Below are 12,572 nucleotides of genomic sequence, written 5' to 3' on the forward strand. Positions count from 1 at the left end.
CCAAATGGCAAAGTGTAATGAATTTCTCCAGGACTGGGGAGCCATCATCTTTCTAGACACAGCTCCAGAAAGTGGTGTCTGGAAATTTGTTTTACTTGTCATTGGCTCTGTGCATGTTGTGCCAGCACATCTTATCCTAGTGTATTCTTTCATAAAAGTAAGCCTTTTTTTTTTGACCAGTGATAGTTGTACTCATCTTCTTCAGTATTCTTTTGCACTAGGTGTTTTCTGTGGTTATATATGTTCTTTGAACTTGACTTGAATATTCCAATTTTTATTCATATTAATTTTTAAATGAATTCTTAACTGCTGCTTTTTTCTCAGGAAAGATTTCATAATATATCGGGAACCAAATGCTTCTCCTTCACATGTAACTGAAAATGGCTTTTCTGATAAGGTAAAAAAAAAAAAAAAATTATGACTATTGTGAAGGGCTGAATTAAGACTATAAACAGCAAGTATTTTCATGTGAGTTTTATTATTCCACACAATAAAATGTTCTGAGAATTTAATTTTAACAATTTCTTTTGTACATATTTAAGGCAGCTATTCTGTTAATACATGCAGCGCTTCTTTTTAAATAGATGGCCCATATTTGGGGTGTGCTATATCTTCCTAGTAATCTAAAATTCTGTAACAATAAATTTACAATTGCTAACTCACATAGCTACCTCTTGTGTTTAATTCCTCCTGACTTTTGGTCAAATTCTTTTTGGTTTAAAGGACATCCACTAAAGATTTTGATTGTTTTATTGATACTTTGAGATCCTGAGAGATAACAAAGCGCATTGGCACATTAAACTGAATTTAAAAGGTGGATCATATGAAAAAGCAAGTGAAACCTAAAATATCTGTGTGGTTTTTTTAATAGGTATTGCTGTGCTTCTCAAATGGAAACCACTATGATATTGTGTATCCCATAGAGTATTCAGAAAAGGCTGCTCTATGCCAGTGTAAGTACTATGTTGGTTACTTAAAAGCACGTATTTTTACCAAAAATCTTAAAATGATCACATCAGGTTTCAGGAAAAGGCTCTGTATGAAAGTTTATTACAGTCATTCTCTAGCAGCTTAGTTTTCCATTTGAGTTGTCAATGACTGTATGATTTTGCGAGAACATGAGTTCTTATTGTGTCCTCCTCCTTGACAAAGCAGATTATATGCCAAGAGGAGAAGATTTATCTGCCTCTTTGAATCTGGGTGGTCTAATGTAAACAGAAAATGTTGGTGTACTAATTTATAATCTGTTGCATTGTCTTTGGTCAGCATCCTGGTTTTAATTTTGTATTTCAAACTACGTTAGCAAACTAATTGTTTATGTTAAAATTATCCATGCATGTGAACTGTCTTCTTGGATGATTGTTTTCTTTACTAGATTGCAGAAATGTCCGAAGGCCCTAATCAGGTTTGATGGGTCACTGTGGCAATCCCTACAAGGATTCTAATTCTTCATGAAATCTCTGCCTATGTGCAGAGTTACAAGGCTAAGGCCAAATTTGCCTGTCAAGAGACCTGACTTCTAGTAGTTTGTGCATACCCATTAAGCCATAGTAGCAGCAGCTAGTTTTGCTTCTAATGCCTTCACTGTTTCAGTTAACACATCAAAATGCTTGCTTGCTTTGATTAAAGTAATTTGAAATGCATCTGTAAACGTGATACAAAATCTCATTTACCTTGTAATTGATTTTGCCCTTCTACTTTCTCCTCTTTCCCAGCTCTGCTGTATGAGTTGCTTTATGAGAAAGTATTTGATACAGATGTAAAGAAAATCATAGCAGAACTTAGTGCTGTTGGTGTAACAGAGGAAAGTAATGGTAGCAGTGAAGTGTCTGCTTCAGATTCAGAAGATGATAACTACAGGTAAATGGGATTTAAAAGTTAATGTAAGATGCCTATGTGCAATACATGTTAAATGAGTTTTCTGAATTTCTAGTGGGTAGTAGAATCTAACAGTTAGGGTTGAAAACCTTTACAAATTACGAAGAAAAGAAACACAAAGAGGTAAAGTTAGAACTATGAAAGAATGAAATGTGTAATCTTCACTGTACCTGAGGACAGGGTTCTGGTTCCTCTGTTTTTCCTGCAGACTAGCTTTGGGTCTCTTTACATAATGGAATATTGACATTGCAACATGTCCCTCTTCCTGTTTAAAATAGCAGAATCCCCTGGGAGAACTGTCAGTGTGCCAGTCTGGCATGGTAAACTCTGTGAGAATTACTTGACTCGCTCTTGCAACTGAGTGGAGTTACAGGAATCTAATCCAACTTGTGTTGCTTCCACATCTGGGGGCTGAAATGCCTGCCTGAGGTGTAGCTAATGGAGAAATACAGATGTAGCTTGCTCCATTTCATTCCTTGATCTTTATGAAGTGATTATATTTGTGGGTTTGTATTCCTTTTGCTGGACCTGGATGCTCTAGCTAGCTTTGAGACTTTGACCTACTGATTCCTTTTGCACAGTAAGTCTTTCATGGTGCCATTTTTGCATTTATATATTGGCAGTTTTTCTTCTGTTTAATACTGTTCTTAAAACCCTGGCTTGTGTGAAACTCCATTGAAGCCATGGAGATTATGCTGTATTAGTGCATCATGTCCCCTCTTCCTGCTGAACATCATTAAAGTCCTTTCTGGGGGCTCTGCTGTAGTCTGTGTGGCATGTGGCAGAGGAAATTCTTTGAGATGTCGGGAGCTGATTTTTTTTCTCAAGCTGAAAACAACAGAAAGGAAGATGATGGAAATCGCCACAGAAAGAAAACCAAGTTCTGGGAAAGGGATTAGCTTCCTTTCTTGCTTGGAAAGAAAAGTACTAGGGAACATTTCCAATTAAAATACAAAGTATTTCTGCCTCAGGGAACAATTATTGTAGTTAAATGTCAGAGAGTGGAAACCTTTATTCCTTTCTGTTCTTAGAGCTTTCCTGGGCTTCATATGCAGTAGCATTAGTCTGTATCTTTGGGATTCATAAGAAAATATACTGCTAACCTCCGTAGCACCTTTGTAAATGAAGGTCGTAAACTCACTTGAGACTATCAAACTCAATGTTTTTGATTTAATCCATATGTCTTATGATGCAAGAGCTAGTGTGTGTGACTCTTGACCTAGTTAACACAAATTACAAACACCTTGCTGTGTTTATGAAGTCTTTACATTTTTTTGCTTGTCTTAAAAGTTTACTTCAGCTTGTTTTGTTACCTAGTTTTCCAGAAGATCTTTTTCATTTTATAAATGTGAACTTTTCAGTTATGTTGTTGTTAAATGTAATAGTTTATTTTGGTTTTGGGAGAAGTTAATGCTGACAGTTGCCTACAACTGCTGTAGGGAAAAATACTTGTTTTTTCTCTGTGGAAGGTAATTTTCCAGCAATGTCAGGTGTAGAAAATAAGGCTAAATTAGAGTGCCTGATGCCACATAACTAATGGAGTGGATTTTGGTTTTGAGTTTTGTTTGGGTGGTTTTTTTTTTTGTTGTTTTGTTTTGGTTTTTTTTTATGTCTGCATTTGCTATGTTTGCCTTGCATAGTTGCAAAAATTTTAGAGGAATTTTTTGTTTCCCTTGCCTGCCCCTCTGCTCCTTTTTTTCTTAAGTGATGGTTAAGTCAGTACACATAAGTTAGACTTCCTAAAACTTGTACTTAAAAACAAAAGTCTTATTTGATACAGAAATGTAGTTCTTGTTTTAGTCTTAGCTTTTTCATTTTAAGAGATGAAGATGTTCTGTAGTATGCTTGTTGTGGAAAAATATGTAGAGAATGGTAGTTTCAGTATTTTTATCCACTTCCAAGATGTTTCTTACCTGATTTCCAGGCCTTGCTAATACTATATTACCACAGCTTGTTTCTGTCCTTTTGCAGAAGTAAAGCTACAACAGTTGGTGATATGAATGGATTGAAATCTCTTTCTGGCAACAAGGTATTTACATGTTAAGATTTATTTTCTTCCTAATAACTTGTACTCTGCTATGTTTTTCAGTGTTTAATGTTCATGAGAGAATCTTCAGTTTCTAGTTTTCCTAACATGTAATATCTTAAAAACTACTTATTTCTTTGAAAAGTAATGTTTGCTTTTGATGTGCCAAAAGGTGGATAGTGTCCTTTTAAATGCTGCTTAGTTCTTAATTTTGTTCTGTTATGGTTAAAAGAACACCATTGAATTATTTTTTCAAAGCTCTTTATGCTTTATGTATTTTCAGCTTCTTTATATTTCAGTTTAAAGCTTGAGCACTGTAATTGAAAAATGGAAAACTGTACATCTTTATGCAGTTTACCGTTCAGTACTTTGTTCTGTTTCATACAGCACCTTAAGAGCAATGGGAATCCTACCTTGTTGGTCTTACCTAAAAAAGTTCTTAAATCACTCAATCCATCAGTTTACAGAAATGTTGAATATGACGTTTGGCTCCAATCCAAATGGGGTAAGTAACCAAATACTTAAAAGTTCCAACTTCTGCAAGCTGATGTATAAAGTGAAACCCTCTTGAGGAACAGTGATGCAAATGGGAGTTTGGGTTTAAGCAGTGGTCTTCCTCACATCGGTCAGTGTGCAGATTTAGGGCCTGAACTTCTGGTTTGCATTTTTACTGTATCAAGAAAGTAACTCTTTTGGTGTATCTAAACTAACAGTGTATTACTACTAATGTATTTACAGATCAGCAAAAACAAGATTTTTCTATTGCTGCTGGTATGCAATACTCAGTTGGAGATAAATGTAAAGTAAGTAGCATTGAATTATAGTTTATAGAAACATTAATATTTTGCTCAAGATGCCAATTTTCCCCCTTTGTTAACTATTTTGATATATGATTGCTACTTTCTAAATATTCTTTGCTTGTGTCTTCAACTGCGCATACGCTCATTATTTAATTGGTGGTGGTGTTCATGACTTACAGCATACATGTAGAAAAGGCATGTAATAGAATATCTGATCAGTGCGATTCTACTGCATTAAAAAGTCAGAAGGTTAATTTCAGTAGTATATTTAATAAGATGACTGTGGACCTTAATGTTAAGTATGCAAATAAGTTTGTGCAGGCTTGCCTCTATGGTGAGTCCTTGCTCGGTGTTGCAGAGTGTTAGCCTCTGTGTAAGTGGGTACATTTAGGGCAGTTTACTTGGTTCAGGCTAAGCTCAGTTCTTCTCTTGGTGGGCTCCGTAAGCAAGCTAGTTAATCCCGTGATGTGTAAATGTGTGGGTTAGGTCTGTTTTTATAAAACTAATCGTTATCTCCACTGCATCTTTTGCTGATGGCAGCACTTGCTTTACCATACTGCTGCATGATAAAGTGTTTGTGTGCATACAGTTAGATGATGAAGAATGAAATTTTAGTGTTTTCTGTCATACAGGCTTTTCTTTGGAGAGACCAAAACCAACATCACAGTTTCATGTATTTATGTTCAACTCTGGAGATAATGATTACTGTTTGTAAATTGGCTTTGTTCTAATCACATTACTTTCAAGTAACAGAATACAGCTCGCTTTAGTTACTGAAGATCCTGAAGTTTTGGGCGATTCTTCCTCTTGAAGTATTCGAAGTGTTACACAATTGCTCTTTAAATTCCATTAAAACTAGTAGTGTGTATTGCTGCTTAAGAAGAAATAAGATTTGCCATTAAATGCTATAGTACTCAAATTTTAGATTAATCTCTTTAGGTGTGTTAACTAAACTTGGTTGGTGCTTGGCTAAATATGCTTCTTTCTAGGACATTTGACCACCTATTAAAATTATTAATGTGAAAATATTCAGTTAAGTTTATCATGCAGCATGGGGGCTCTTTCAGTTTGTGCTTTTTTTTATTTGTGTAATGGAATTAAGCATAGTGAATAAATTGCAGGAAAAACGCATCTCTAAACTTTACAAACAACACAAAAGACCACAAAACAACCCCCCCCCCAAAACCACAAACCCCTCAAACCCCACACAAAGCAAACAACAAAACCTCTGTGGAGGTCATTATTTATTGCTTAATAGTACAGGCTTAAAGTTTGTATTTAAGACCCTTAGGCTGTCTTGTGTGGTATTTACTAAAGGGTACAGATATTATTAGTAGGAAAAACTGTGGTAATTGACATACTCTCTCTGTCAAATTTTATATGTACGTGGCAAGACAGTAAATATATGGGATAAAAACACGGGAAGGGAAGATGAAGTAAATAGTGAAAAGTGAGGTTGACCAAATTAATACAACTGGAAAGCCAAATGTAGCAGAACGTTATGAAATTTATTTTATATTTAACAGAAGAATTTTAAGAACATGGAATGTCATTCAGACAAGTAACACTATGATCATGTCAGACAACTTTTTTTGGTTGTTTTAAAAAGCTTTCTGAAGAATAACTTCAGAAATAATTGGTGTTCATCATGTTCTTAATTCAACTAGATTTCACTGAAGTTACACATAAAGAAGAGAAAAATTGATTACGATTTTTAACAAGGAGAAGCTTTGGGTTTTATTCTAAGAGAAAGTGTTTTCAGTAAAGCTGAAAATCCTTGATACACTGATTACATTTAACTTTCTCGTGTAGTTTTGAAAGCCATGTTTCATTAAGTAGTGTTACCTGGCAAGCTTTCTGGGTTTTGTTGTTGTTTGGTTGTTTTTTTTTTTTTTTTAAATAGTATTTTTATTTCTTTTTGAAGAAGCGATATGGATTGAAGATTTGCTTTTGATACATTTACTGAATTACGTGGTGTTTATTTCTCAGGTCTGCTGTTGCCCAGAGGAAGAGTTCTATTTTTAACATGGCTGATATTTTAAAGAGTTACGTCCTCTCATTGTCTTCTCTGAAGCTAATGCACCTTTGTTTTTGTTTTTTTGGTTTTTTTTTTTCCCCTTATAGGTGCGCTTAGACCATAATGGGAAATTTTATAATGCCCATATTCAAGAAGTTTGTTCAGAGAATGGGCCAGTTGTTGTATTTGTAGAAGAGCTCGGAGCAAAGTAAGTGTTTAATCTCTTCTGGAAGAGAGTGCCAAAATGAACCTTGATAATGGCAGCATTACTTTAGTTCAGAGTTAATTTCAGCCCTTGAAGTGTATCTACTACTTTACCTGAAGCAGTACTACCACAAAATTGTTAAGAAAACAACATACTAGATAAAAAAGGAAAAAGGAGTTCTGCATTGATTGTCACTTCTTCAGACTTTTTTCTTTAGTAGTCTGGATATTACTTGCAGAGTAAAACAGTAACTACATTAGTATTAAACTTTTTTTTTTTACACAAGATTCAATCCTAAGCAGATCAATGCCATCCTAATTAAGTGTTGCTTGTTGTGCTTAGTAATTAGATGCTAGATTTGTGACAAGCTTTTCATATTAAAAGATCCATCAAAGCACCTAGCTTCTCTGTTCCTTGAGTAGCTCTGCCTGATTTCACACAGAGACTGCCAAGTTGCTGTTTAGATCAGCATCATCTTTGCCCTACCTTGGGACAAACTAAGTTTTTAAAGTTGTTGTTGGGGGTTGTGGGGGTTTTTTTGTGTGTGTTGTTGGTTGGCTGTTTTTGTTGCTTTTTTTCTGGGGTGGGGGTTTTGGTTGTTTCGGGGGGTGGTGGGGGTTTTTTTGTTTGTTGGGTTTTTTGGGGGGGGGGGAGTGGTTTGAGACATCTTCTTGAGCTCTGCTGTAAGTTCTGTAACTCTACTGGGGCAAAAAAACCCCACAGTTGAGTATAGTTTGGGAAGAGGAAACACCTTCAGTCAAGGTAAACGAGGGAAGGAGACGGATGCCCATTAATCTCATGTGATCTCCTTCTGTTAAATAAATGAAAATGTTGTGAGATCTGAAGATTGTCTCGCAATTTGTTACCTTTTTAAATTGAGATTTAACCTGATTTGAACTATTATAGATTTGAATGTCTTCCTTTCAAGTAATGTAAAGAGTTGCTTGGACATCCTACAGCATCCTCTATTGCAGTGTTTGTGATAAGTTTATCTGAGTATATTGCTTTTTCTGATTGTTCTCCTTTTCTGTCTGCCCTGAAGACGTGTTAATACTCACTTCACAAATGGCTGCTTATTCTTTACTGGATAGGTTTGCATCAACTTATTGGGGAGAGTTTTATTTAAAAAAAAAAAAAAAAAAAAAAAAAGGTTTGTTCTTCTACACATTGCTTGAGTGTAATCATAAAGAACAAAGGACTTTGAATGCAATTTTCTCAAAAATGGAAAGATCCATCAGTCTTAGTAAACATGTGGTATTAATTTATGCAAGCCCCAGTGTGGTCTTTAAGATATTTTTCCCTCCGTAATTCCTTGTTTTGTAGGCATGCTGTCTCACTGAAGAGCCTTAAACCTCTTCCACAAGCCTCTCCTATGGAGGGCTGGAACACTGTGCCAGGGAAGAAGATAAAAAAGTTTTTCCCAACATGGGGGCAGAATGCTCAGCCCGGTAGGATTGTACCTGTCTTTGTGTAGCAGAACCTTTATTGTCAGATGTTGTCCCAAAGAGCTTAAAAAATGATTAAAGAAAAAAAAAAATCCATTTTCACATCTTTATCACAGATGCAGATTGCAGAGGGGCAAAGAATCAGAGCAAGTCAATAAAACCCCAGTCAGCACTACCTCCTCGACTTCAGCATACTGTGGGAACCAGGCAGCATCAGTTCTTATGTTCTGGACCTCAACCTCATCAGACCTCAACTGAGCAAAAAGCTCCAGGCAGGAATCCTTCCCAAACTGTAAGGTAAAACTGCAAATAACATCTTACTTATCTTGAACGCTGAGCTTCTTGGAACCCAGGTGCCTGCTTCAGATACTTCCAACGTGCTCTTTTGAAATATGTTGCCATTGAGCTCTTAAGAAGCATTCCAAGTCCTGAAGAATACACACAAGCACAGGAGAAACAATTTTCTTTTTTTTTTTTTTTTTTTTTTTTAAACTTTTAAACCTTTTCCAAAATTGCTGCCATCATGAGCTCCCACTTCTTTTCTTGCATGGCAGCATCTCCCCTGGAAGCACTTTACAGAAAACTGCAGTTTCTTCTTGGAAAGTGGATGTTGGTTTTTTTCTGGTTGGGCTGAAGTACTGTTGCATGTAGCGCTTCTTGGGCATGGCTAAGATCTTCCCTCAGCTTCTGCAGAACCTGTCATAGAGGACTGTTTCATGTTACGACTGAACACTTGAAGGAGTATGAGAACAGCATTTTGCCTGCGTTTGTTGGTAGTGATTTTTTGATTCACTGTGCTGCTGCAGCAGAGTTTTTCATCATTGCCACTCTTTTTCTATTCTATTTAAAAGACTATTCTGTACTTGGCTACAAAGCCAAACTCTTCATGGTCTATTCCATTACTCTTCTGTATCATAACTCTTTGTGAAATAAATGGGGCTAGGGTGTCTTTGGAGTCTGCCACATGTAACATTTTAAGGGCATTTTTCTTTCACCTTTAACCAAAATACATAAGTATCCTAAAAAGTTTAAGTAATTTGGAAAGCTGAAATAGTGGTGTTAATTTTGTGTAGTGATGCTTCAGACATTGAAAATTATAATGCATTTTCCCTTTTGTTGTATTTACAGAAATCTTCCCCAACTTTCTCTTGCATGTTCGTAGGTAGGAGTTGGGGGTGGTCAGTTCTCAGTTGGCACAGAAATGGATTAGATCACTTGATGCAGGCATTTGTTTTTTAACTATGATGTAATAATTACCATTTGTTATAAAGTCTTTCAAAATTGTCTTGAACAGAATATATCATGGACAAAATCCATTCTTTCCCTTCTTTAAATTTTATATGTATGGGTAACTTGCAATAGGCAGAAAGGGATCTGGTATATGTGGAATCACATAAGCAGTGCTATATAATTATTTTCTTTCTTCCTTCTAAACCGTGAGTTTGTATTGTGTTTGTTACTGGTGAATTTCTTTGTCAAATTGATCCCATTTTATTTTTTCCTTTACAGAAAACCAGACCGGGAGAGAACAGAGGATCTGAACCATGGCAGCAGAGATTGTAACTACTTTGGCCTGTCTCCAGAGGAACGCAGGGAGAAACAGGCTATAGAAGAATCTCGTTCACTTTATGAGATCCAGCAGAGGGATGAACAAGCTTTTCCTGCTCTTTCCAATGTATGCTTTAATAGTGCATTTTTCATACTTGTCCATGAACCTTTAATTAGCAATTGTTGTTTTGCTGTCCTTGCATTACAGTACAATTCAAAAGTTAAGGGTATTTTCTTCACACTCACCTTCTACATAGAAATATGTGAATCTACAGTGCTTTATATATTGAAGATAAGACACATATGTAGTAGTTTCCCCTGGGAATAATTAATGTCCACCATACACAGTTCTTTAGGCATGTAAATACAGTAGACACATGAGCTTCTGAAGCTGTGGGCTTCTTTCTTCACGTTCCTCCTGTCTTTTGAAAGGCTTTGCACTCCCTTACATTTACTCAGATGTTGTCTTTTTCTTGTGTGGTGGGATCAAACCTCAGGGTGGGGACAGAACTTGCTCTGAAGTACAGTTTAATTTAGCTGAGAAATAGCTCAGTATAATGGCACTGTATAATGGCTTGAATTAGTATCAGAGGTGACTAGGTGATTGTTTCTGATTTGGTTCACATAAAACCTGTTTTATTTATAAGTTACTTTTCTTTTTTGCCTGAGAACTTACTGGTGTGAGAACTTGCCTGGTGTCATAAGTAATGCAAATTCTTTGTCAGACTTGCTCTTTTTCCGTTGTGGAGCTGAGCTGGCTTCAGTGGACTTGTCTATGTCTGAAGGAAGAATGTAGCCTTTAGATTTTGAGAGATTATTCTACTGATGCAACTTTTAAAAGAAAGTGGATTGGAGTCTCAGTACATCCAGGAAGCGAGCAGATTCTGTGGGTAAACAGCTGCTGTCTACATAGGTTTAGTCTAGAGACGTGGGCCGCCTTGGATTTAAATCCTAGGGCAAACAGAAACAAGAACCAGGGTGGGAAGAGTGAGTAGGTGAAAGGTGGGCCTTAACTCTCTTGCTTTGTGGAAGTGAATTCCTGCTCTGTATCTTTCAGTTCTTGAGCAGTAATTACTTATATTGGTGTAATCAAGAAGAAATATACAGCTCTTCTGCGCTGCAAAGAGCAGAATAAGACTGAAGCATGACGGACAGAGATTGCTCTCTGTCTCTGAGCTGGGGTCAACAGTATGCTGTATTTGCTCACCTGCAGAAGGAGGATGTGATTTTTAAAGTGGATATTGTCTGAGTGAAGCAGGTTTTCTTTGTCATGTAAACTAATGACATGAATGCTTTTAAAGGACACTTTGCAAAATTTAGCAATGAATGAAAGAGTAGATTAATCTGAATGATACTGATCAAGACTGCTTCCCTCCCCACCTTTCTGCCTGTCATAGAGATAAGTATTATGTGTCATGGTGCCATAATAGTGTTGTATCAGATGATGGCAAAGTGTCATTGGACTTCTTATATAAATTCATATTTCTGCTTTTGTAAACTTCTTTAGAATCAGTCGGTCTGTCAGGCTGCTACACAGACTGTGGATAATTTAAACCAGAAAAAGCTCTCAAGTAATGAGAGAAGAAACAGCAAGTGGACAGCAGAGGTGGAAGAGCAGAAGGATAAAGGTAAAAACGAATGTTTTTAGATCAAGGCTTTTTTTGTTTGCTTGTTTTTATTACCAGCCTCAGAATTTATTCAAGATGGGGCATCTGTTTAGGCAATGAGGGGAAAATTATTGTAAATAATAGTGCCAAACTGATCTAGGCTCAAGGTAGGAAAGGTGTGGTTTGGGAGGAAGGTATATGTTTTCCTGCTTTGTAAATGTGGCTGAGAGAGCAGGCTCCTTGCTGGGACTTTTGTGGTAAATGGGAAGAGGAATGAGAGAAACAAAGACTATCAGAGCTACTCTGAATTATCTCCTGTTGAAATTCTAGTGAGCGTGGCAGAAAGTGCCAGTGGGAGGAGTATTAAGAGTGCTTACTGGAGTCAGTTAAGAGAACGTGGCATGTTGAGAATTAGCATACAGTGGCACAGAAAGAGGGGAGAAGATGGTGTGCAGAAGAGTTGCGCCCTCCCCCTGCCCCCCTCACCCCCCAGCTTACAATAGAAAGAGCTGTCACATGGTCAAAATTTGTTTGGGTTTTCTCCCTCCCCCCAGTCTGTTATGACACACTTTAGCTTCTCTTCATTGACCCTTAAACTTTTCCTTTTCTGTGAGGAAGGGGAACATGGCAGTAATAGATAAAAGCTGTAGCTGTCAGGAGGTAGTAAATATTTGCTAAATGCTACTGATTTTGTAATTTTTTTTTTTCTTGTCCTGTCAGCTTTGCCATAACTAAACACTGAATTTGATCTTGGCTTCTTCTGCCTTCCCTGCTCCCCCTTCCCCCGCCCCCAGCTAAAATAAAATTCAAACTCTAGCCTCTTCTTAGAAGCTGTTCCTTCCCTCCAGTTTTTGAATGTTTTTTTGTTCCCTTATCTCTGGCAACAGCAGAGACATTGCTGTTGTGTATTTATGGTACTTGTGCTCCTTAGTCCCTCTTACAACATGTAATGCCTTCTTGAATGGTCTCACAAGGACTGATGTTACCTATTTTTCATTCTCCAAACATCTGAAAACTTGTTTCATTTGAAAACTTGTTTCATCAGC

At 36.8% G+C, this 12,572-nt stretch overlaps 1 protein-coding gene across 6 annotated transcripts in view; it reads left to right on the forward strand.

Annotated features, from left to right (window-relative positions):
• Nucleotides 1-12,572, forward strand: part of OTUD4 (OTU deubiquitinase 4) — a 32,382-nt gene that overhangs the window by 10,320 nt on the left and 9,490 nt on the right. For all 6 annotated transcript variants that reach the window (XM_030026752.2, XM_041126352.1, XM_041126349.1 and 3 more), the window contains 11 exons: nucleotides 325-397; nucleotides 872-953; nucleotides 1,716-1,860; nucleotides 3,850-3,907; nucleotides 4,292-4,409; nucleotides 4,643-4,707; nucleotides 6,829-6,929; nucleotides 8,250-8,374; nucleotides 8,488-8,668; nucleotides 9,881-10,046; nucleotides 11,427-11,547. In XM_030026752.2, coding sequence (XP_029882612.1) covers nucleotides 325-397; nucleotides 872-953; nucleotides 1,716-1,860; nucleotides 3,850-3,907; nucleotides 4,292-4,409; nucleotides 4,643-4,707; nucleotides 6,829-6,929; nucleotides 8,250-8,374; nucleotides 8,488-8,668; nucleotides 9,881-10,046; nucleotides 11,427-11,547 — 1,235 coding nt within the window. The remainder of the gene's footprint in view (nucleotides 1-324; nucleotides 398-871; nucleotides 954-1,715; nucleotides 1,861-3,849; nucleotides 3,908-4,291; nucleotides 4,410-4,642; nucleotides 4,708-6,828; nucleotides 6,930-8,249; nucleotides 8,375-8,487; nucleotides 8,669-9,880; nucleotides 10,047-11,426; nucleotides 11,548-12,572) is intronic.

This window comes from Aquila chrysaetos, chromosome 1, assembly GCF_900496995.4.
Source record: "Aquila chrysaetos chrysaetos chromosome 1, bAquChr1.4, whole genome shotgun sequence".
Lineage (NCBI taxonomy): Eukaryota > Metazoa > Chordata > Aves > Accipitriformes > Accipitridae > Aquila > Aquila chrysaetos.